Genomic DNA, 26097 nt, shown 5'->3' with positions numbered 1-26097 from the left:
GCTGCGAAGGTTCCACCCTTCCTGAGCACGAAAGATAAGATCTTTGAAGCGGATGAATATACGCGAGATCTGGATACGGCTTTTGCCAAGGTTCGCGAGTTGCAGAAGTCTCAAGAACGACAGAAAAAGGCAGCGGATCGCCATCGTCGCGACATGAAATTGAAGGAGGATGATTGGGTGCTCTTACGTATTGAGAAGGCACGCGTACGAAAGAAAAAGGGAAAGGAGAGGCTTTTTCCAAAGCTTAGTATGCGATACTACGGCCCTTTCCAGATTACTGAAAAGATAAATGAAGTCTCCTTCCGACTGAAACTGCCAGATACGTGGAGGATTCACAATGCATTTCATGTGAATCTCTTGAAACCTTTTAAAGGTGATGTGCCTGATGATGGGGAGCCTGATGAGCAACCCAAAGTGGAAGAAAACGAGGAGATCCTTGTTCCTGAACAGATTTTGGCACATAAGGATACGAAGAATAACGGTAAAGTCCGAAGGCGGTTCTTGGTTAAGTTCAAGAATTATCCTGCACTTAATGCGAAGTGGATGGAGGAGGAGGACCTAGCAGATACTCCTCAGATTGTGAAACTTTACCTCGATGCTTTTGGTTTAGCATAGTCTACTCCAAATGGAACCAAGAATTCAGCTTGGCCGGAGATATGGTGCAGTGGGATGCACAAGAGGGGAGTCACTCCACTCCTTTGTCAACAGATGCCTTGATTTAGATACTAGAGTCACTGATGTCTCTTTGAGCTTCAGGGATACTGAGAGCTGATAGTATTCTGCTGTATGACTTTATGAAATGGAATTCCTGATAATGATACTGATTTGTTCTTGACTTCTTGTGAGTGCAGGAACTGATAGACGAAATGACTGCAGCATTTTGGTTTGATTGATCTCGAATAGACATGGTTGCAATAGGGGTTAGTCAATCGGACATCGTTGAGGTCCTGATTGGACCTAGATGTGATTGCTAGCTACATTGCCGATAAATCATGGTCTAAGATCCGAATGAATGTTGAATGTCATGTGATGTCTGGTAATGTCCTGTGATGTGACTGTCGATTTTGTACATGTGCTAGATGTGTGTTCCTAGTACGTAGGTACTAACAGTCAGTGTCTGCTAAGACGGTTTATGGCTTTTGTCGGTTTTGCAGGCGTAATCGCGGTCGATTACAATGCTTTCAAGAGGGGGGTATGTCACAAAGTGATGACGTCGCGGATAGCAGAAACCCTAATTTCTGCCAGAAACCCTAATTTCCGGAAATCGCGAAAGGCTATAAAAAAAAAATAAAAATAAAAATAATTTTTTTTTTGGAAAATGATGAGCGACGCGAATTTTGCTTTTTTTTAATAAAAAAAGAGAAAAAGACTCTCTAAGAGAGAGAGAGAACTGATGCTTTTGATTTTAAAAGCTTTTGGGGCTCTGCTTTTGGGCATCCCTTGTAACCTTTAAATTAGTGGTGAGGGCCTCACTTCTTAGAGCATCTGGACGCAGAGTCTGAGAGTGAATCCCGACCCGCTCTCTTGTACTTTGATGATTGATTAATACAAAAAGAAATACCGAAAGGGGCGCCAGTCTTTGGGGCCAATATCTCTAGGCACGGAACTCCGTCGGGTCAATGCAAATCTATTGTGCTGTGAATTGTTTTGAAGTGGTTATTTGGTGCTGTCGCGGTTGATTCTTGACTTGGAGTGTCCAAGTCTGTTACATTTCGTCTCTCCAACATGACTCACTTGGGCCTCCGGTTCACCCAAGCTTGCACACGAGTCATGCCCCGCTCCGACCTTGTTCCATATCTTACCAAAATAGCTATCGGAACGACATAGCCCTCGGAGAGAGAGAGAGAGAGAGAGAGAGAGAGAGAGAGAGAGAGAGAGAGAGAGAGAGAGATCTGTCGATATTTATGCTACAGACAAGGCATCAACCTCAGGAATCCGGCTGAGCGCGTTAGCAACCCGATTGCTGGATTGTCACGTGTGCATTGCACTTACGCCACATGGACAAGCTTCTGCTACAGTCTAGCGTCAGTCTTAGCTTAGGACTTAGCCTGGCACCCTTGTGAGCCTCTAGAGCAGGATGTGCATATCCAGGCCGGTCACAGTTGCATACCCTCACTTGCACAATTAAGTCATTTAAGCATATATGCATATGAATAGCCACTTGAGTCATTTATCAATAAGTGACTTTGACATGACATTTATTGAAAGTAGGTAGGGCAAATGGCTAAAAGACCTATAAATGAAGCCCCTTGGGCACCAGAGTCAGGCCGAGGATCAGAGAAGCAGAGCCTCTCAAGGACCAACAGTACCAGCGTTTTTGCAGCCTTGCATCAGCGTTTTTCAGCCAACAGCATCAACGTTTCTCAGCTAGCATTCAGCCCTACCCTCACTGTCGATTTCAGCCCTTCGCCTCATCACTGATTCAGCCCTCAGCCATTAGCAGCACCAATGATTTTCAGTTTCAGCCATTTGAACAAAATTCTTTGTTGAACCTCTTTCTGGGACGCAGACTTTTCCATTCCTAAACGATAGTCCACCTCTAATGGAGTATTTTCGCTGTCTCGTTTCTCCAACACGACTCACTTGGGCCTCCGGATCACCCAAGCTTGTACACGAGTCATACCCCGCTCCGACCTCGTTCCATATCTTGCCAAAATAGCTATCAGAATGACATAGCCCTCGGAGAGAGATATAAAGCCGTCGAGATTTATGCTATAGACAAGGCATTAACCTCAGGAATTTGGCTGAGCAAGTTAGCAACCCGATTGCTGGATTGTCACGTGCGCACTGCATTTGTGCCACGTGGACAAGCTTCTGCTACAGCCTAGCGTCAGTCTTAGTTTAGGACCTAGCCTGGCACCCTTGTGAGCCTCTAGCAGGAAATGCATGTCCAGGCCGGTCACAATTGCATACCCTCACTTGCACAATTAAGTCATTGAAGCATATAGGCATATAAACATTGAACAATCACTTAAGTCATTTATTAATAAGTGACTTTGACAAGACATTTATTGAAAGTAGGTAGGGCAAATGGCTAAAAGACCTATAAACGAAGCCCCTTGGGCACCAGAGTCGGGCAGATGATTAGAGAAGCAGAGCCTCTCAAGGATCAGCAGTTGTCACAAACTGTAGACGTATCAAGCCACTGAAGAACGGAGCCACTTTGCAGATCTCGATTGAGGGGTCTAAATCCTAAGGGTAAGAAGCAGAAGCAGCAAAAGATGAAGCAGGACCAACACACACACACACACAAAAGATACGCAGCCAACTGATGACGTGGCAGACCTGTACGGACGGCCCAAAATTTTCGTTGACGGCTGACATGGCAGAATTGTACGGATCTCTGCGTTTCACGTTGACTGTGCTGACATGGCAGCTTGTACGTATTTTTGCGATTTGCGTTGCTAACGTGGCAATTGTACGGATTTTCGTAAATCACGCTGCAGCTTTTGGGCATCGCTTTTGGACTAGATGCTTTTGAGTTTGAAGGCTTTTCATGTAAACTGCTTTTGGGCCTAGGGCCTTTAAATATGATGCCATGGGCTCATTCTCTTGGATGCTTCTTGGAGAAGGTACAAAGTCTGGAGTACCGGCTTGTACTGTGTTGATGCAATATAAAGAAACACCGAAAGGGGCGCCAAGGTTTGGGGCTAATACTCTTTGGGGTTGAATTCCGCAACTCCGTGTCGCGTATCGTCTCTCTTTCAGTTCAATTGTTATTGAAGTAGTCTGTTCTTTCTATTGGCACGTGGTGCTCGTCTTGTGACAGTGGTATCAGAGCATCAGGCGTGTGCTTTTCTGAAAAGCATACCGGTCCTACAAAAGAGCAAACAGAGCAAACCAGAGACTACTGGAATTTTATTTGAAGTATCTTCGAGTCCCGACCTCGGAGTTATTAGTCACTCCCACCCTTCATCGCGCATCGGGCGTGTTCTCGTCTTCGTCGCTCTGTCTTACAGGGCATAAGCCATAAAGAACCCAAGACATGGCGTTCATGGATTTGACAGAATATTTGCAGTTTTTGCTCGACGAGCTTCACGACATTCTTGCGCCGCATCCTCAGCAGAATCTTTCGATGCTGCAAAGTTTTCAACAATTTTTGAACTACATGTTACCCCTTTTGATGCCCCAGGTGGTACCTCCTCCTCCGGCACCAGAAAGTACGAGAGCTTCCAACCGGCAACCTTCGCAGCCGTCTATTCCGATCGGGGGAGTCTTCAGGAATATGGTGCAGCCATCTGACCCTGATCTAGTGCAACCGCCTTTGCCACCGCCGTTGCCCCCACCTCCACCACCACCACCACCGCCACCAGGCTACAATGGTTGGACGCCATATGGATACCCTTATTATCCGTACCCGGGATACTCGCCTAACCAACCCAAAGATTTCAAAGATGGCGGCATGACAATCAAAGTTTTCACTTTTTCCGGGGTGAAAGATCGCAGGAAAGCATTGCAGTTCCTACAACAATTCGACAACATCTATGCTTTGGGGAACTATAGAGAAGAATCCAAGATTTCGCGAGCGGCGGGATTTCTTAAAGATAATGCTATGCAATGGTGGAGTTCAATTGCGACACAACCGCATGCTCCAAGGACCTAGCAAGCTTTCAAGACAGTTTTTGCACGTAGTTACATGACTTCTATGTTTGAAGTTAGGATTTTGGTAGAGTGGGGCAACTTGAAAATGCTTGCCACCGAAAACATGGACGACTATAACCAAAGGTTTCTCGACGTGTACCTTCCGGTGTCCTTCTTTAAGTCCATTTCCTTGGAGGACCAGTGCGAGCGCTACACCATTGGACTACTATCACCATTGCAAGAATATTGTCTCTCCAAGCAAGTCTCTACCATGCAAGAGCTTATGGACCATGCTACGGTCGACTACAAGCTCATGAGGGAAAGTTAGAGTTTACCACAGAAGAACCTTTGGCCACTAACCACAGCTCTCGACAACAACGAACAAATGCTTGGGAGTCTCGCGACACCCAACCTCAAAGGCCTCGTCTGATACAACATCAACGAGAAACCTTTTTACAAGAAGGCCGATGCTTTGGATGTTTTCAAACAGGACATACATTTACTACATGTCCTGAGCGAGCCTCGACGTCTTCAGAGCAACCTTTTGCTCCCACGACAGAACGATCCTCAGGGCCACCGCCAGCCAAGAGAGCTAGACCCGTTATTGGACTAGTCCCTGATATCTATGGCATACGCCTTGAAAGTACAAATGAATTGTGTCGAGCGTATGGCAAAGTCAATGGCTTCAAAGCCCTTATTTTCTTTGACCCTGGAGCTACGAAGAACTTCATCCATCCAGATTTCTTAAAGCAGTTGCACTTTGATTATGATGCAGAGGGTGGAGAAATTGAAGCTGAGCTAGCCACGGGGCAAACTCAGAAAGTGGTACCGCTCATTGGTGCTCTTCCAATGACTATCCAAGAGTATTATGGAAAAGCCGATTTCCACATTATGAAGTTGGGCAATTCCGACGTTCTCTTGGGCATGCCCTTGCACGACAAAAATGATGCGACTGTCCATGTTCGGAATTGAACCATCACCGTGACACAGAAGGGCAAGCCAATCATCCTCAAAGTTTGGTTGTGTGAACAAAGCCCTGAATGAGCTCTCTAATTGTTGAGCATTATTTGAGAAAGTATTGTTTGAAATTTGTTTGAAATGGATGCTATCTGTTTTAAACCTGTCTTGGTGCTGATTTGAATTGTTTGACTCTGGTTTTAATACTGGTTTCAATGATTGTTGATTTTACTCCCGGGTGGAGTAGTGAGAATGCTGTTTTGGTATTGTTTGAACCTCGGAACGACGCAGACGGGATGTTTGGGGAGTATTTTGTTGTATGCTAGAAAACCTCCGAACGACGTAGACAGGATGTCTGGGGAGCGTTCGGTTGTATGCCTGAACCTCCAAGTGACGCAGACTGCGTCGGGGAGCGTTTGGTTGTACAGTTCTGTGAGCTCATGGCCCGGACCTTTTTAGGTTATTTGCGGGGGGAGTGACGAGGTAGTCGTTGAGTAGCTTCATACTGTAGACTGTTTGTCTCGGGGGAGTGCTCAATGGCGCTGTTTGTTCTGTCTATAACATGCAAAATAGCATTTGTGTTGCATTGTGATGTGACAACCACTGAATATTCCTAATTGGATGAGATTGCATGGGTATGTAATTTTAGTGCATCAAGATACCTGTGGAAGATCAGTGTAGTCTGGGTGTGATGGCTAATGTTACTACGCCTGAATATCAAGAGTTCCGATCTGGACGAAAGGAGAAGCCAACTCCTTGATCAAAAGAGTTGAAAGGAGAAGCCAACTAACTCCTTAATAAAAGGAGCAAATTGATCGTCCCTCTGAATTTTTTGAGCTAACTTGAGTTGTTTTGCAGAAATGTTGTAATCACGGACGACTACTATCTTTCAAGAAGGGGGGATGTCCAAACTGTTGACGTGTCAAGCCAGTGAGGAACGGAGCCACTTTGCAAATCCCGGTTGAGGGGCCTAAACCCTAAGTGAAGAAGCAGAAGCAGCAGAAGATGAAGCAGGACCAACACACACACACACACACACACACACACACACACACACACACACACACACAAAAGATACGCAACCTGTTGATGACGTGGCAGACCTATACGGACAGCACGGATTTTCTGTTGATTGTTGACGTGGCAGAACTGTACGGATTTCCGTGTTTCACAATAACTGTGTTGACATGGCAGCCTGTACGGATTTTCGCTAGTTGCGCTGCTGACATGGCAGTTGTACGGATTTCTGTAAATCACGCTAGCAGCTTTTGGGCATTGCTTTTAAATCAGATGCTTTTGAGTTTGAAGGCTTTTCATGTAAATTGCTTTTGGGCCTAGTCTTTAAATATGAGGCCATGGGCTCATTCTCTGGGATGCTTCCTGGAGAAGATGCAGAGTCTGGAGTACCGGCTTGTACTGTGTTGATGCAATATAAAGAAATACCGAAAGGGGCGCCAAGGTTTGGGGCCAATACTGTCACAAAAATACGGAAGCGTAAACTGACGTTTGATTGCACTTCAAATACTCAAGAGAATTAGAGGGAGCGAGAAAACTTGACACTTCATTGGGGACCAGAAGATGGGCTGGTCCCCCCCCCATAAAGAGAATATCTTTATTACTAAGGGAGAATCTTTACAAGCACAGGAACGGGGCATACGCCCGTCCTCTATTCTTTCTTTTGTTCTGTTCTGACTACTGACTGAGAAAGTGTTTCCACTTTCTTACTGCTTAGGGGATTTCCCCTCTTCTGCGAGACTGGTTGGAAGCTCTCGAAAAGAGAGTCTATCTTCCGAAACAGCTCATCGGAAGCTCTCACAGAGGAGAGTCCATCTTCCGTTATGTGTTGCCTTCATGCTCATTCATTCATGCATCGAACACAAAAGAGAAACAAGCAAAATGCACACGCACATGCTTGCTGTAATTTTCTGCACATAACCTGAAATTCTTACCTGTGCACACCCCTACGTCGAAACAGAGGTCTTCTTCGCGATGGAATCGCGCCAAACTTGATGTAGATTTAGGATAAGGAGAGAGAAGAGAATTTCTATGGCTGATCTGTTGAAAACAGCCCTAATCTAGGTGATTAGGGGCTGAAAACAGAGAATTACAGCAGCCGCACTTTGCTAAGAGAGCGTCTACGGCAGCTTCTCGCGATGAAACTTCACCAGAAGGTGTCTATGACTGTGAGATCCCTTGTTCTTGACAATGGGAGCACAAGGCTACCACATATGTCGCAAGGGGCTGCTCTCAAGCTTCAATGGAGGGCTCCACCGCGTAGAGCACGCTCACATTAGGGGGGGTAGGTGCACTGCCAGCCCTGAAAATGGGGGAGGGGGGGCTCCTAAATAGCCATCAGGGAGAGGGGGCGCTAGGAAGAGAGAGAGGGTGAGAGTGAGAGTGAGAGTGAGAGAGAGTTAGTTTGCATTGGTAAGTGTGCCACTTGGCACACTTACTTTAAAAACTTAAAAACCATTCAACTTTTGACTTTAAAAACTTCTAGCTCATTAATTAAAAATGTGCAACTAACTAACAAGTGCTACCAATGATTCTTTTATGAGAACACCAAAGGTCTGTCGGCGCAATGCCGCATCGGCACTGCACCGCCTTTACCTGTTCACACTTGTCCGGCCGCCCGCCCGGGCATGGACCGTTAAATTTAATTTCACGAAACTTACCCTAAGGCTTTATTAGCTTTATTAGCCTTAGGGTCACTGTTCTAAGGACCCCATCTCATTCATGTGCTTGTACTGACGCGCGTATTTTTCCTGAGCCTAAAATCTGAGGCTACTGCTTACCCCTTTCTGAAGACCCGATTTCCCAATCACTAGGGCTTCAGGGTAATTTCTGCTAAGGTCCCTCTGAGGTGTTCCAGCCCGCATTTAGGCTCACCTGAGGCCTTAGAACTGCTAGGTCTATTCTGGTGTGCACACAACTAATTAGATAATTCTTTTCTCGTAAATAAATTAATTATTTACAAAGTCTGACTTAGTTACAAATACTCTTTGGGGTGGAATTCCGCCACACTTCATGTCGCGTGTCGTCTCTCTCTCTCTCTCTCTCAGTTGAGTTGCTATTGAAGTGCTAAAAATCTGTTCAGTCTACTCTTTTCTATTGGCACGTGGTGACCGTCTTGTGACAGTAGTACCAACGTTTTTACAGCCTTGCATCAGCGTTTTTCAGCCAGCATTCAGCCCTGCCCTCGCCGTCGATTTCAGCCCTTCGTCTCATCATCGGTTTAGCCCTCAGCCATTAGCAACACCAGTGATTTTCAGTTTCAGCCATCGCCACTCTTGGCGATAGCAGATCAGCCCACAGCCTCTCGTTGACGGCGTCGTACCAAGCATCTCCAGTAGTACCCATTAGTACCTCAGCAACACCGCAATACATGTAGCCCTCGTCGTCGTCGTCGTCGTCGTTGACGCAGTATCCCAACATCTAGCACCCCTTGCGTTTTGGCTTGGCTCCTCCCTAGCTCAGCATAGGGATCATCAAGACCTCCGTGTCCTTAGCACCCAAGTACCTTCAGTACCTTCAGTACCCTGCAGTACCAAGTACCAAGAACCCGTAGTACCAACAAGTACCAAGTACCTGTAGTACCCTTCAGTATCTAAGCAGTACCAAGCATTTGCATCAAGTACCCATTAGCATCCCAACATCTCCTCATTTAGCATCATTGTATCAGCATTTTTGTGCAAGAAATGAAGCAAGTACAACAACAGAGCAAGGGGGCCCTTGAGGGTGGTTGGGACCCGACATGCCGTGTCCTCTCTCTCTCTCTCTCTCTCTCTCTCTGCGTCTCTCTCTTTCATTCAATTCAGTTCAGTTCAGTTCTTTCAAGTGATATAAAGTAACCTTGTGTTTGTGCGGAGTACTAGGTCCGAGCTAAATCCTTAAAACACGTTTGCTGCACCTGACATTAGTATGAGAGCTCTGTGCGTGCTTCGGCTTCGCGAACTCAAGGGAAGAACCCCAAGTACCCAAGTATCCCAAGGACACCAAGAATCTAAAGAACGCAAGTAGAATAAGAACCCAAAGAACCCCCCCCCCCCCCCCTAGTTTTTTTTCTTGAAAGAACCTTCGTGTTCCAATCCCAGACTTAATAGCCACTCCCACCCTTACTCCATCGCGCATCGGGGCGCTCCCGTCTTCATCGCTACGTCTTTGAACGAAGATCGACATCAGATACACAACCTCCAGATCTTGAGTAGGAGGATCTACTTGCCTCCTATGCGGATATGGAAGGAGTTGGAGTAAGGATCCCTAATACTCTTTTGCATTCGCATTTGCATGTATCGTGCATTCACTTCCGTCGATAGCAACCCTTGGAAATATCTCCGAGCAGCACCCTTAACTTTCACCCGCAATGTTTTAACTACAGGACTATTCGAGTGGTCAATACTTGCTCGCAAGGCAGAGTCAGCACCAAGGTTGGTATTCTGCGACAGTAGTAAGGCTACCTAGCAACTCGTATGGTCGGTGTTTGCATCGCAACAGTAGCTACATCCGCAGTATCCACCTGTTTAGAGGAGTTTTCATCGGTTTATGCATCCACAAGCATCAGAAGCATTCAACATCAGAAGTATAGATAGAAGTGCGGCAGTTGTGCCTCACCTTTAACAAGGGGGATGTCACGTGCGCATTGCACTTGCGCCACACGTGGACAAGCTTCTGCTATATTCTAGCGTCAATCTTAGCTTAGGACCTAGCCTGGCACCCTTGTGAGCCTCTAGCAGGACGTGCATGTCCAGGCCAGTCACAGTTGCATACCGTCACTTGCACGATTAAGTCATTTAAGTATATAGGCATATGAACAGTCACTTAAGTCTTTTATTAATAAGTGACTTTGACATGACATTTATTGAAAGTAGGTAGGACAAATGGCTAAAAGACCTATAAGTGAAGCCCCTTGCGCACCAGAGTCGGGCAGAGGATCAAAGAAGCAGAGCCTCTCAAGGACCAACAGTACTGCGTTTTTGCAACCTTGCATCAACGTTTTTCAGCCAGCATTCAGCCCTACCCTCGTTGTCGATTTCAGCCCTTCGCCTCATCACCGATGCATCCCTCAGCCATTAGCAGCACCAACGATTTTCAGTTTTAGCCCTCGCCACTCTTGGCGATAGCAGATCAACCCACGGCCTCGTCGTCGTACCAAGCTTCTCCAGCAGTACTCACTAGTACCTCAACAACACTGCAGTACAAGTACCCCTCGTTGTCATCGACGTAGTACCCCAACATCTAGCACCCCTTGCATTATGGTTTGTCTCCTGCCTAGCTTAGCGTAGGGATCATCAGGACCTTCGTATCCTTAGCACCCAAGTAGCTTCAGTATCGAAAGTACCCCGTAGTACCAAGTACCAAGAACGCGCAATACCAAGCACCAAGTATCCGTAGTACCCTTCAATATCTCAACAGTACCAAGCATCTACATCAAGTACCCATTAGCATCTCAACCTCTCATCATTTAGCATCATTAAATCAACATTTTTGTGCAAGTAATTGCTCTGGCAACTGAGCAAGAGGGCCCTTGACGGTGGTTGGGACCTGACATGCATCGTCCTCTCTCTCTCTCTCTCTCTCTCTCTCTCTCTCTCTCTCTCTGTGCGCCTCTCTCTTTCATTCAATTCACTTCAAAACCATGTTCTTCGCTGAAAGAGGAAACCGTACTCACACTTACATGCTTGAGCCTATCCCCTTGTCGGTGATACTCACTATCGTAGCCATTCGGCTTAGCTCCCATTCCCTTCGATGCGAGACAGGGCGTTGGGGCCATGGAGAAGAGTCAAATCAACTGTGCACACTATGCTCACTGCAAGTTCGAGAGTTTGAGGAACGTACAGTACTAGAGTGTTCAGCTTTTGGTCACATCCGCACTTCCTTCTCTCACATTTTTAGCCATGACTTAGACCTACACACTTTTCTCTCCGAGCCACAGTGTGGGCTCTCCATTGCGACTCTCATCACCACAATTTTGGAGCATCGAGAGTCACTCATTAGCCATACACATACTACATCACATGTAACTTTGATCCCATAGGTCATATTTGACCTTCGAGGACGATAATAAAATCTGTGTGTGCGCGCGCGCGCGTACGTCACTCTCTTTCATTCAGTGAACTAAAGTAACCTTGTGTTTGTGCGGAGTACTAGATCCGAGCTAAATCCATCAACACTTCCGCTGCACCTGACATGGATCCTTTTCTGTAACGGATCTCAAAGTTAAACTCTTGCATAAGCTCAACCCATCTCGCCTTTCGGCCTCTGAGATCACCCTCATCACAGACATAGCGCAAAGAATGACGATCTGTCTATGCAACAAATGTAGAGCCGTACAAATAGTTTCGCCACTTCCTCAAAGCGTGGACTACGGCATAAAGCTTAATTTCATACGTTGGATAACACATTTAGCGTTAGAAAGTTTCTTACTTTCGAATGCAACAGGATGTCCATCTTGATACAATGCTGCACCAATGGCATAATCACTAGCACCCGTTTCAACTACAAATGGGTTGCTAGGATCCATAGTATGCAATATCGGCACAGTAGTCACCAAGTGCTTTAGTGTCCGAAAGCTCTCGTTGAGACGCTCATTTTAGACAATAGGGGGATTACCTTTACGGCGAGGACCTAAAGTCTTTGGTCCTTGCATTAAAAAGTTGTGTAAGTGGAGCAGCAACTTTGGATAAGTTTGCGAAAGAATCTAGTAAAGCCTAGAATTCTTCAGAATGGGCCAATTTTGCACTTTATCCAGCTTTTCAGGGTCAACGCGAATTCCATCCCGAGTAATGATATGACTCAAATACGGAAGCTCTTTCTTAAAGAATTTGCACTTAGAAGCCTTAGCTGTCACGTGACACATCCCAACCCTATGTGTCCGTGGACAAGCTACACCATAGCACGGTTCCCGTCAGTCAAGTCAGTTTAGATTAGCAGTGATCTGGCACTTTTGTGAGTCTATTCGTAGACCGTGCATGCCCAGTCACTTAGCATAGATGCATATCCTCCGGTTGCACACAACATGATCATCGGAATTCCCATCAGAATCCATTAGCATCAGTTAGGAGAATTTTCCAGTGCATTTAGCCTATTTTCCTATTTATTGGGATTTTCACTTATTATTTTTAAGTGACTTTCCTACAAAAGTAGGTAGGGCAATTTTGCTAAGTTTCTATATAAGCAAACCCAAGTTAGCACTACATGGCAGAAGAGGCAGCAGGAGCACCTTGCTCAACAAGCACCTTCTCAGCAAGAACCCTCTCCATTCCCTTGGCGAGGCCACTCCCCGCAGCACCATCGCCGGCAATTCACTTCTCTCTCCCTAGCGTTCCTCCCATGCCAGAGATCGCCAGCAAGAAGAGAAAGGCCAGCGTTTCTGACTTCAGAAGCTTCAGCGTTTTTCAGAAACCCTAAAAACGCAGCAAACCCTAAAAACCAGCGTTTTGGTTTTTCAGCCTTAGCGACATCAAGACAGCAGCGTTTTCAGCCTATAGCAGAGCAGCAGATTCAGCCCTCATTGGTTGCAGCAGATCCCCCAAGATTTACCTCAGAAAACGCAGCCAAACAGTCATTTTCAGCCACCGAAACAGTCCCGAAATTCAGCGATTAGAAGACCTCAGATTTCAGCGATCGTCGTCGTCGTCGTCGTCATCGGCATAGACCAAGTTGCATAGTCCATTGCATACGCATTGTACACCTTTGTGCAATCAAAGAATAGACCACTCTCGCCGACGAGAGTGGGGCCTTCGGAGGAGGGTTGTATCTCTTCTCTCTCCTTCTCTCAGTCTCATTCACTTGAACGCACAATATCCACTCACTTTGTTCGTGATCATAGCACTCTCCACAAGACGGAAAGCTCTCTCTTTCCCTAAGAACTAAAAGGAACCTTGAGCGGTAAAGATCACTAATCTTGAGAAAATACAACATTCATTCTGCTGCACCTAACATTAGCATAAAGCTTCTCAGTCCTTAGTACTTCGAGAACAACGCATATATGCGCCAAATGCTCAGACAAACTGTCATCGTAAATCAAGATGTCATCGAGAAATATAACAACGAAGTTGCCTAGAAACGGCCTCACCAGATCATTTATCATCTGCTGAAACGTGGTTGGAGCGTTGGTCAAACCAAAAGGCAAGACCAAAAATTGATAGTGCTTAAAATAAAACGGGACCACACACTCTTACGAAAAAGCTGATGATGTGGCAGTTGTACGAACGCCTGTGATTTACGTTGATGATGTGGCAAGCTGTACGGACTTCTACGAATCGCGCTACAGGTGCTGACGTGGCAAGTGTACAGATTTTTGTAATTCGCACTGACAACTTTTTGGGTCAGCGCTTTTGGACCATATGCTTTTGAGTTTAAAGCTTTTCATGTAAACTGCTGCCAAGGGCCTATAAATATGAATTGTGAGCTCTCACTCTGGTAGTTTGCCCACGGGAGATGCAGAGCAAGAGCCACATAGTGTACCTTGTAAACAATATAAAGAAATACCGAAAGGGCCGCCACGGTTTGGGGCCAGTACTCTCCGGGGTGGAATTCCACCACTCTGTGTTGCGTGTGCTCTCTTTCAGTTCAGTTGTTATTGAAGTGCCAAAAGTTTGTTCAGTCTGTTCTTTTCTATTGGCTTGTGGTGTTGTCCCGGTTACTGGAGAAAGCAGCGTCGAACTACTGAATAAAAGACGGGGCCTTCCAGTTTCAGCGGCAGCGGGGCCGATTGCGTCAGGAGCTTCAGCATTGCCTTGTGGGAGAAGAGATCGATCTCCTTATGCTTCAGGAGCACCATCTGTGTGAGAGCCGCATTCGGCGTTGTGGTCAGATTTTGCGTGGATGGTATGATACCTTTTGGTCAGTTGCTTTTGGACCTGGAGGCATCCAGGGAGGGGTATGTATGACTATTGTGGACTCATTGCAGCAGGCCATTGTAGGCAGAGGGATTATTGTGCCAGGCAGGGCTCAGTGGGTTACTATGCAGGTTCAGGGTGGCCTTGTGGGCTTCCTGAACATCTATGCGCCCAATGTGGCGAGTGCTCGTGCAGAGTTTTGGTCATAGATTATTGAGTCTTTGCCGCAGGCCGATCATTGGTGTATAGGAGGGGACTTCAACATGTTGGAGGACCCTTCTGACAGGATTGGTGGCAGCCATGCTACTGTGCATAGAGTCGAGTTGGCAGCCTGGGAGAGGTTTTGTATGACTTTGAGGGTCTCGGATACATGGCAGCACTCAGGTTTTGTGAGGCCCCTAGACAGTCTTGCCTTCTCTAGATCGGACCGCAGAGTGGGAGGAGTGAATCTATCGCGGATAGATTGCTTCTACACTAGTGACCACTTCAGTGACTTGGGGGGTTCAGTGGGCATCCTGGCAGGGACTTCCTTCTCGGACCATGCACCAGTGATCCTCACAGTGGCAGACAGGCAGAGGAGTGGGAGCACGATGCTCCACATCCCAGAGAGGGCCTTGTTGGACTCAACACTCAGAGAGAGGGTAGAGGCTCTCTGGACAGAGGATATGGACAGACAGGATTCACCTGCAGACAGAGTGGCCTCAGGCCTAGCTCAGCTTAGCCACTTTTTTCTTCAGGAGTCTCTGGCTCGCCGGGCTGCAGCGAGAGAGGCGGAGCAGCGTCTCAGACGGGGCATTGCTTCACTGCAGAGGATGCAGAAGCAGCATCCAGACAATCCATGGTTGGAGGAGCAGCTACAACAGGCTCGACAGGAGCTTGCTAGCAGAGAGGAGAGGCGTCATGAGTTTGCCTTCCACCGACAGGCATCTCAGTGGACTCAGGTGGGTGACAGAGTGACTGGTGCTTTTTTTGAGATAGTGGGGCCTCGACATTCGCATGCCAAGGTCAGTCAGTTGAGGAGGCCCGATGGGTCAGTTGCTTGTGAGCCCGAGGATATGCGTGCAGTCGCTACTGACTTTTACCGTGAGTTACTGTCGGCTGAGCCTCAGTGAGAGCCGCAGGATGCATGCAGGGAGCAGGTTTGGGCGCAGATGCCATGTCTTGTGACAGAGGAGATGCGCCAGAGGCTAGAGATGCCACTTCAGCTTGAGGAGCTGCACACAGCTCTGAGGGCCCTCCCTCGTGGTAGCTGTCCAGGTGAGGATGGGTTGACTCCGAGCTTTTTCTTGGAGTATTGGGGCCTGCTTGGCCCAGATCTTTGTAGTGCTTTTTAGTACATTTTGACACAGGAGTGATGCCTGACAGCATGAGTGAGGGCTTGATCTACCTCATTCCCAAGGAGGGTGGCTCCTTGGATGAGATTCGACAGTGGCCCCATCACCATCCTCAACTCAGCCTACAAAATTCTTGCCAAGGCTCTGAGTTTGAGGATTCAGCCACTTTTAGAGAGCCTTATACATGGGACTCAGACAGGTTTTGTCAAGGAACGCAGTATCCTTGACAACATCTTTACTTTTTGGGAGGCTTCTGCCCTGACACGGCTCCGTGGTGAGGACCTTGTGATTCTTCTTCTCGATTTTGAGAAGGCCTACGATCGAGTTGACTGGGACTTTCTAGAGGGCACTCTTCGCAGGATGGGCTTCTCAGATGCTTGGATCAGAGGGGTGTCAGCTTTGTACAGGCAGGCTCACAATCAGGTGCTTTTGGCAAAAGGGAGAGGTGAGTGCTTCATGCTCACACGCTCGATCAGACAGGGCTGTCCTCTTGCCCCCTTTCTCTTTCTGTTCTATGCGGAGGCGATGAGCAGATTTTTGGTGTCACAGTAGGTTGGTCTCCGGGGCTTAGCACTCCCTATTCGAGGAGAGGAGCTACTGGACGTCAAGTTTGCCGATGACTCAGCCTTGTACTTAGATGGCCAGGAGGCCAATCTTCACAGATGTGAGCAGGCTTTGGAGACCTTCTGTTGTGCATCGGGCGCACTGATCAACTGGAGAAAGACAGTGGCTTTCTCAGTTGGTAGTGCTCCTATGCCAGATTGGATGCCAGGAGAGGGTTTCAGGTCGATTCCCCCAGGGACTACAGTTCGATACTTGGGTTGTCAGGTTGGTTTGGACTTGTCTCCCGAGGAGCAGATTGCTCCTCTTCTCCTGTCCATCAGGAGAAAGCTGTTACATTGGAGCTCAGCACGTCTGTCGCTGGCTGGGAGAGTAGTAGTTGCCAACCAGGTGCTGTTGGCGACTATGTGGTACATCACCTCGTGCTAGATCTTCTCGAGTTCTTGTATCAGCCAGGTAGAGAGGCTGATCAAGAACTTTCTTTGGTCAGGACGTGACACTGAGATGGCCAAGGTGGCTTTGTCGGTCATCACGCTTCCTTGTTCTCAGGGAGGGCTTGGGATCATTGATCCAGCACAGCAGAGCAGAGCCCTTCTAGGGAAGTTCATAGTCAAAGGACTTCTTCGAGGTGAGGAGCCCTGGAAGGAGTTCTTGTTGCAGAGGCTTCGTGCCAGGGTGCCTCAATCAAGAGGCCCTTGGCAACCTTCGACCAGATGGATCTTTACAGAGATGCGCCGAGTTGGTTTGAGCAGGAGACTGGAGGACCGTTTCGCTGTGAGTTTGCTTTGTTCTTGGGAGCTCCTACGGCGTGGCTTGGAGCAACGATAGCCGATGTGCACGGAGGAGCGCCTACGGCAGCCCCTCATCTGGAACCCCATGGTTAGCACTCAGAGAGGCCACTTGGTTGGTAGTCGACCTCATGTTTCCTGGGGTCCCATGGCAGTAGGTCCAGCGCGCTCTCTAGGTGACTGGCTAGAGTTCACAGGTTTGTCAAAGGAGGTACAGGGTTTCAAGCTGCAGGGCATGAGAGGGGTGCAGAGCATGTGTCAGGACATCTCAGAGTCAGTTCCAGCTGAGTGGTTCACGCCTCTTGAGCCAGTAGCACCCCGGTGGATGGGAGCCTTCACACGATTGGAGGTTCTCATTTCAGTAAGGGCCTGCTCAGAAACTGTCCCAGCCCTATTCTTCGAGCTTCAGTGTGGGGGACGATTACAGCGAGTTGCAGTAGAGGCCCCGCAGGTAGCAGAGTGCTGTTTTCAGAGGATCCGAGTTGTGGGCATCTGTGGGAGGACTTGTGTCATAGACCCTGACCCAGCAGCTCTTGAGACTGGACACTGGAGGCTTTGGGCTTGGGAGTGCTGTCCACTGGCACGAGTACAATGGGATCTTGGTGAGTGGCTATGGAGGGACCCCTTCTCTTCTGCAGACCACCCAGGAGTCCCCTTCTTTCAGTACACTGTTCGGCTTGGACGGCATATACTAGCAGCACAGAGAGAGGCCCTCCCCGCTGTAGCACGTCATTGGCACGTCATTGGCAGGAGGAGGGTCTCACAGTCGAGTTCTTGGCAGACTTTTGGGAGAGGTTGTGGGAATCCAGACAGCTGAGGCGAGTCACCTTGTTTCAATGGCTGGTCGCACATAGAGCCACAGCAGTAGGGAGCTGGCTAGTGCATAGTGGTCTCTTGGCCACATGTGCAGCTTGTGACCATTTGGTGGAGAGTCAGCGTCACTGTCTTTGGGACTGTCCCTCGGCTCAGCAGGTGTGGCTACGAGTTCTTCGACTGATGCCTGCTCTCTCCACGGCTCGACAGTACACTTGGGGGGGCAGCGGCTTGGTCCACCCTCACGGGCCCGGCACTTCAGTTTGAGCTATCTTCCACCAGCAGGATGATAGTGATGCAGGGGGGACGTCCTACACTCCAGCCTGCTACAGAGCTTACTCCACAGGAGTGATGCAGTGAGAGAGAGGAGTGTTGGGAGCTCATCAGTGGCATGACACTTTGGTTCATCTGGCGGGCCTGCTGTTTCCGCATCTTTGAGGCTCGCCCTGTGCCACCAGCAAAGATTGTTCGTGACTTTTGGCTAGAGCCGATCCATACTCTCAGAGGACAGCTTGAGGGACTACAGGGCAGCTCCGACCGCATGCGGGAGCGCCGCGAGGCTTTCCTTCGACTCTGGCGCCCTGGGCCTTTCTACACCATAGTCCAGGGGGTGCTCAGATGGCACTACTGTCCACCTGTGTGGCTCTTTCCTCCTCCCATCTCTTGATTTAGCCTCAATTGTATATATGCTGTTTTTTCATTGGGAGAGTCTCCCCATCATGCTTGTTGTAGCCCTCTCTTGCAGAGGTGGTTGTAGCCCTATGGGCAGTTTTCATTAACTAATAGAAGGATCTTTCTCTCGGGAAAAAAATAAAAGACGGGGCCTTGTGAGTATTCTTGTGGCCTGAAAAAGTCTCAAATCTTTACATTTTGACGACTGTCCTTAAATTCTGTCTTGCCCTTTCTCCTTTTCAAGTTGTCGTGCCTCAATTGCCGAATCAGGTCATTCCTTGTTTTGCCAAAAGTGGTCCCGAAGGTTGAAGAGTCATCATTAGAGTCGTTAGAAGATGAAGGGGTATTTGTATCTGAATGACTTGATATCTTGTTGTTCTTTCTTGATTTGCTGTTTCAGTACTTTCGTTCCTCGAGTTTGGTCTTTCGTCTTCATTGGAATTAGAAGTAGAAGATGCAAGGAGGAGGAGAACTAGACTCGTCTTTAAAATGAACACGTCGGCGGTTTTTCCTGTTGACCCCTCTCTACCAATCCTTGAAAGTTGACTTTTGGCCGAGATAGACAGGGAAAGACTCCGATTTCCATCTCTTGCAAGAGCGCTTCTTGTATTTGATGATTTGTTGATCTTTCACGCAATAGCTCAATCAATTTCTTCTGCTGCTGAAGAGAAGTCCTCATATCAGATTGCTATTTTGCTTTCACTTTCATTGCCAACTTGAGTGGAGGGTTGGTGATCTTCTACCATCTTTTGGGATCGGCTACTCCTTTAGATTTCGGATATTTAGGATCCCTTGAATACTTCAACACAAGTGCTAACTTGCAATTTCTGTCTAGGATCTGCAAGGTGTGGATCCTTTATTAAAGATTCTTCAGTTTGGTCATCCTACTCATCGTCATCCGATTTGTCGTTATTCTCATCTCCATTGCCGTTGGTTCTTCATCCCTCAATACTGCAGGTGGGACGGCTTCCCTCACGAACAGAACTGAAAACTCTTACTCTTTTAACTTGATAACAAACAGCAGTCGTGACACAAAGTGGGCGGATTTCCACCTTTAGACGCACCAAAGCCCCTTTTGGTACTTCTTTCTATATTGATGACTCACAGAGTACAAGTGCAGAGAATTCACTCTGCAATCTGCTTCCAAGCTAATCTCCTAGAGTGCTCCTAAGGCCTCATATATAAAGGCCCCAGGCCCAAAAGCAATTGATACAAAAAGCTGGAACTATCCAAAAGAAATAACTGCTCAAATAGCTGACATCTGCAGATGCTTGCACATTGTGTAGGGTCTGTCATGTCAGCTGCCAGATTTTCTGCTGCAAATTATGGGCTGCCGCAGAATTGCCGCCACGTCGGCAGTTTGTGATCTCTCTCTCCTCTTGCTGCCAGGTTGCCATGTCATCATTTTGTGACATTAAGCAATTAAACACTTGAACTGAAAAGAGAATATGACACTTGAGACGAGACACTGAGTGACGGAGTTCTCTTCTCAGCTGGACTGATGCCGATTCGGGTATTTCTTTATTATCACAAACCAAACTTTTTGAAACGCTCTCTGGCTCTCTGAGGTGGAATCGATGCTTGAAATCCCCCGCCCCCCCCCCCCCCCCCCCCCCCCTCACAGGATGTTTGAGGATAAATATTTCACTGTTTGGGAAAGAGGAGTCTTTGGGAGGTGTTCGGAAAAAAGACTTTCAGGCTATCATTTTCCGCCCTTTTCTTTGTCATGGGCACCATGGAATACTCTTTAATGATTTGTAGTGGTTTGTTGGATTTATTCACAGCATGGGATTACTCTGCTTGGGTACGTACATATGCACTATACCTCGAGGAGCGTTTAGAGTGCTTTCGAGTTCTGAAGTACGATTTGGATTCAGATCGCATTCTGGTGTGCTTAACAATTTATACCCTTTACAGTCCGCCTGCCATTGTCACATGAATTGCCGAATATGAAATGCTTTTCATCTGCACGCAGAGGGTAAAAGAGCTGGATACTGTTGATTTATTGGAGCAAATGCCAGTCTTGCAAGAGCTGCTTTACCGGTTGATGGGTTGCCTGGTGAGCTATCTTAGATTAAAGTTCTGATAGAACAACCATTGATTAGTCAAGAGGATGTTTTGTTTGCAGCCGGAAGGAGCCGCTTATTCAAATTATGTCATTCAATATGCACTCAACCTGGTAAGTTAGCAGTTTCATGAATGGGAGGCAATCCTTCCTGTTCTAAAGACTTGTATTTAGCAAAGATTATTTTTGTCTAGGTTCTAAAGGAAAGCATCAGGATCTATCAAGCAATCAATGATGGAATGATCAACCTAGTTGATAAGGTGCCCCAATGGAAACTTCAGTTTCTACATGCATGTGTTTTGTAATGTTCTCCTGTAAAAAAATTACTCGGTCTAGAACAGAGTAGATTTCTCTGTCTAGAATCTGAGAAATGTTTTCTCTCCCCTGGAAAATTCTCTCGCTAGAATCTGCTGTTTTTTTCTCTCTAGGAATTCTTGCAAAATTTCCCTTCAAAATACAACTGATTTCCTGTGGGTTTCTCCTGTGCCAGTTCTTTGAGATGCAGCGCTTTGATGCTATCAAAGCTCTTGAGATATACAAGCGAGGTGGGCAACAGGTAGACACGGATCCTTTTTGGCATTGTTTTCAGTTCTTTTCCACTGCCAAGGATACTACCATATAGATCATAATTTTGAACAGACTGAGAGGCTTTCTGAATTTTATGATGCGTGCAAAGGATTGGAATTTTCTCGCAGTATGAAGTTGCCTCCTCTAGAACAGGTAATAATTTGGTAAAGATAATTTTCACTTATACACACAAAAATTGTAAAGTTTTTGCACCCATTATGCAGCCTCCACAATCTTTTCTGACATCTATGGAGCAATACGTGCGGGATGCTCCTCGGCAGTCATCGTTTTCACGTAAAGACTCAATGGTAACTGCTCTCATGCATCTCTTGCCCTTACATATTTCACTGCTGATTGCGTAACTGTTGGCCCAATCCTTTTGTTGTAGGATGATAAGGATGGTCATGGGACTAAGAAAGTACTTGCTCTTGAATACAAACCAGCTGAGCCAGAGGAGCCCCGTGCCCCTCCTGAACCAACTCAACCAATTGAGAACAACACTTTTGTTCCTGATCCAGTACCAGTTGCAGCACCCGAAAAAGTGGACTTTCTGGTAAAATTGTTTCCCAAGTAATTGTGCTTGAAATTCAAGTTCTCTTTGCACTGGAAATTCATGCTCCCTTGTTCGTGCTTTCAGGGTCTGGATGACGCCAAAGTCGATCCCTCTGTTTTAGAAGAGAGCAATGCTTTAGCTTTAGCAATAGGTAATAGTTTATTTTGTTCCGCGTTTCATCTTTCCCCATTGGGCAGCAAAGCTACCGGAGTATTTTGAAGTGTTCATAGGGCCTTGCAAATAATGCTACCGCGGGCCTCAAAACTCTCTTATAATAAACATTTTTGTCCGTGCAGTGCCAGAGTCAAATGGTACTTCTGTAGAAAATGGCAAAGCGCTGGATATGGAAGCTGGAGTAACTGGTTGGGAGCTGGCCCTTGTAACTACAACAAGCAGTAATGATAGCGCACTCAATCAGAGCAAATTGGTTAGTGTTTTTTTAATGATTAGCTGTATTTATTTAGCAGTATATTTGCGCAAGTGATAAATTGACTGCGTCAATGGCATCAAAGGAGTAGGTTGTATCTTGTCCTCTTCATTCCTGTGTAAGTTTAGTTTTGGTCGCTAGCATATCAAAAGAAAAGCGAATGTTCTCATGGGACTTGTGTGTTTGCTTTGAGTTTGCCTATCAAAAAGACCCAAGAGTTGCTTATTGTCGATGTACCACGAAGGAGGTCATTTTTCAATGAGTGCATGGTGAGACGGTTTGTTTATACCTATTTTTTCCCATCATTGCCTTGTGTGTGCGTTTGAGCAGGTCTGTGCATGGGGTTTTGGGCTTTGTAAAACAAGCCTTAGTGAAGAAGGGAGTTACGTGTAAATTTGAATATTCAATCACTTTTGATAATTATGGACCTACCTTTGCATGTGAAGCCTTGAATCTTCTTTGTTTGTTAGTTTGTAAATGGGCCCCTTCATTTAGCAGGCCTTAGTGAAGAAGGGAGCTAGGCATATATCTGACTTTTGCATGTAAAGCATTGATCTTTTAGTTGATAAATGGGTCCTTTCATTTAAGAGCCTTCTACCTCATTTTCTGGCTTTCCAGAGCATTGCTGTGCTTTTCGGGGTAATTAAAACATACCATGGTGGTGGTTCCAAAGCAAAATCCTTCGAATCGAAAGGATTGAAAGCACTGTATTATTGGCTTTCTAAAACAAGCCTTATCGAAGTAGAGAGTTAGGCATCCATTTTGAATTTTTTTTCTTTCCATGGTGATTGGACCTACCTTTTCAATCGAAGCATTGAAAAAATTTCCCCTTTTTTTAGTTTGTCAATGGTTCCCTTCATTTCAGAGCCTTCCACAACTTGACGTCCTTTTCATTTTTATTGTTGTGAAGCTTTACCCTGTATTTTAATGTTTTAGGATGCTAACGTGAGTTTTCATCTTGTTTCTATTGTGGACTTGTGGTGCTCTTGACCTTGCTAGTGAAAACAGTGGTTGTGCTAAGGAAGATAGTGATTTTGATTTGTAGGCTGGTGGATTGGATAAATTGACATTGGACAGCTTGTATGACGATGCACTGAACAGGCAAGCGTATGCTTCAGCAGCCAATAATAGTATGGGCTATATGTCACCGAACCCATTTGCAGGGAATGCGATAGTGCCGGCCGTGCAGCAAGATCCCTTTCTTGCTTCCACCAAAGTGGCTCCCCCTCCCAATGTACAATTAGCAACCCTTGCACAGCAACAGCAAGCAATGATGATGCAGCAACAAGCAATGATGATGCAGCAGCAGATGATGGGAGGAGGCGGCCAGCAAATGAACCCATATTCCTACGGCATGCCCTATGGGATGCCTGTGTCTAACCCTTATCAACCTCATCCGCCACAAAATAACCCATTCGGCAACCCTGGTTTATTGTAGCTTCCATGGAGATGACAGATATCGATGACGGACATCAATTTATTGTGAGAGGTTCATTGGTATGAATGAGCTTTTCCACTTTTCAATAAAATGGGAACCCATTTAACTTCCGACAGATTTTGTTATCCAGGTAGGGTAGATACGGTGCTGACCAGCACATATAAGTTTTCAAGTCAGAGGAGGGAGAAGTATGCTTGAGTCACCTTCTTATTGTTGTATATCACCATTGTGAAAGGTTGTAAAACAATAAAAAGTTTATACAGAGCGTAATTGATTGATTGATTACTGATGTTGGTTTGGGTACTTTTCCAGGATCGGTCTTACAAAGTTTAATTAATTTGTACTTACTGTGCTGATGCAATTCAAGTGCAATGAGTATCCTGGCGTGTTTGGAATTTGTGGCCTGCAAGTGGCAAAGGCCTTGTGTTTGGTTTGGTTGGTTTTTTTGGCTTTGGAGAGATGAAATTGATGGTTTTAGGTGGATACCTTCATATCACTGTTTATTCTTTGCCAAGGAACCTAAATGAAATGAGGCTGAATTGTAGAAAAGCATCAGCTTTCAGTTAGTTGTTTTAGGCTTCTTTCTGCTCTCTCGAGCTTCAAAAAGTATCCTTCAAGTTGCTTACGATAGTAAAATTGCCAGTTCGCAAAATAATTGCAGTTGTTAGCATGAACGAGATTGTACTTTTCGTAAGAAACTTGGTGTACATACAAGAAGCATTTTCATCCTCCATAATTTCAAGTAATTGTGTTGCTCCTTCCATAACCATCATACCTGATGTTGCCAATGGTTGTGCTTTAGTGAAAATTAGTGCCCACTTATTATTTGAGTGCCTTCAAAAAGGTACTCCAAAACTCTACAGAGGGGGGGCGTGGGGGGGATGTGTGGAAGGTTTGTGTGTGTAAACAGCTCCATCAAAATTAACCAAGTAGCACAAGAATCCTCTCAGTACAAGCTTACTATCTTTATTCTACTAGCCCAAATCGTTGTTTGTAAACTTAAGCTAGGTTAGCGAGCAAGAATGACAATGCAACGCTTTACCTTGACACAGGAGAATTGCTAAGCAGGTGGTGTGTCAAAGCATAACCCTATGAACAAGTAGCTTAGCTAGTTTGGGGTGTGCATGAGTGGGTTCAATGTGGAACTTCACATTGGGTGCTTTGTCTTTGCATCGTAGTATTGTTAGCATGCAAGCACTTTGATTAAAGAAAAGTTGCATGACAACAGGTCAAGCCTTGGAGCCCTAAAGTAGTTATCGATTGAGCGTCTGGAAATTATATGTTTAGCCAAAGTAGAGGGGCTTGCAGGCCATTGCATTCTAACTTAATGAAGAAATTAGAGTAGCTGTGGTTTCTAATATTATTTGAATCTAGAGCACTGGTTGAAATACCCTTCACCTTAGAGCCGTGGAGATAGACTCGACAAGCACAAAGCTTTTGAGCATGCTTGTAATGTGTCCTTTGATAGTAGTTTTTGGCATTGTAGATGAAACCATCAACTGGTGACGTGTTTTTGATGCATGGATCATGAACATGATGAAGAGATAGATAGTTAGATGAATTTATCGTCCTCGGGGGGTCACATATGACCCATTAAACCAAAAAAATGCGTACAAAGGGTGTCTCCCCTCACTGTGGAGAGGGAACATGTGATTACATTGAAACAAGGACTCGGAGTTGGTACAATCGGACGATTCGTAGTGGTTGAATGGGGACAACCTTAGGGTTACAAAAACAAGACAATACATGAAAGGGAAACAGATACTAGAAGCTAAGGGTGGTGTTTGCCAGTGTTGTAGAAGTCAAGGCCTGTACGATTGCCTTCCTTTCGTGATATACCGCCCACTTGCCTTTGGCTCGCGCTGCTCGTACTTTGTTCACCTCTTCACCTTTATGCTTGTGTTGTAGTGGTGTGAGTTCCTCTCTGCAATCGAGATCTTGGTGTCTTTGTTGGAGTAGCTGGAGTTGGCCTTCTTTATTATCATCCAAGAATGGCATGTCCACTCGGTATTAGCTTGTTGGAGTTCTTGGCGGTGATACATTCTATCGCGGCGTACTCGAGGTTGATTGGCTTGAGAGTCTTGTTGAGGAAGTCAAAGAGTTCGGTGAAGTCATTCTTGGTTGTTTCCCATGTTTTGGTTAGTCCACCATGTGAACCTTGAGGGCGTTCTCCTCTTGAAGCTGTCGTTCTCGGAGCTCACTGGAACACAAGTCTTCACTTTACCAAGCATTGCCAAATGGGCTTGCGTAACCTTTTCTTCCACTTCCTCCACCTTGTTGATAGCGAGATTGGCCATGGAGTCAAATCGAGCCTCAAGCTTGCCAAGGCGAGCTTTGAGTTCTCGATTTTCTTCCATGACTTGATCAAGGGCTGCCTGGAATTGCCCGATGCGGTTGAGTTTGCTTGGGCCACCAAAACAATGGCGAAACTTGATCGTGTTCTTGCAGGGGTCTTGGGGTGTTGATTTTTTCCATGTATCCCTAACGGTGGTAGCCAAGGG

General features: G+C 46.4%; 1 protein-coding gene across 1 annotated transcript in view; it reads left to right on the top strand.

Annotated features, from left to right (window-relative positions):
* Window positions 1-23885, top strand: part of LOC147450649 (putative clathrin assembly protein At5g57200) — a 37592-nt gene extending 13707 nt beyond the window's left edge. The window contains exons 5-15 of the mRNA XM_086519792.1: window positions 20331-20434; window positions 20522-20605; window positions 20675-20725; window positions 20806-20871; window positions 21102-21167; window positions 21251-21331; window positions 21403-21486; window positions 21567-21731; window positions 21816-21882; window positions 22028-22158; window positions 23204-23885. Of these exons, the coding sequence (XP_086375918.1) occupies window positions 20331-20434; window positions 20522-20605; window positions 20675-20725; window positions 20806-20871; window positions 21102-21167; window positions 21251-21331; window positions 21403-21486; window positions 21567-21731; window positions 21816-21882; window positions 22028-22158; window positions 23204-23596 (1292 nt within the window). The 3' untranslated portion in view covers window positions 23597-23885. The remainder of the gene's footprint in view (window positions 1-20330; window positions 20435-20521; window positions 20606-20674; window positions 20726-20805; window positions 20872-21101; window positions 21168-21250; window positions 21332-21402; window positions 21487-21566; window positions 21732-21815; window positions 21883-22027; window positions 22159-23203) is intronic.
* The last annotated feature ends 2212 nt before the right edge of the window (window positions 23886-26097 follow it).

Source organism: Adiantum capillus-veneris, chromosome 9 (genome assembly GCF_014529385.1).
Source record: "Adiantum capillus-veneris isolate H3 chromosome 9, ASM1452938v2, whole genome shotgun sequence".
Classification (NCBI taxonomy): domain Eukaryota; kingdom Viridiplantae; phylum Streptophyta; class Polypodiopsida; order Polypodiales; family Pteridaceae; genus Adiantum; species Adiantum capillus-veneris.
Note: the sequence above shows the minus strand (reverse complement) of the source record. Positions and strands in the feature narration are given on the sequence as shown.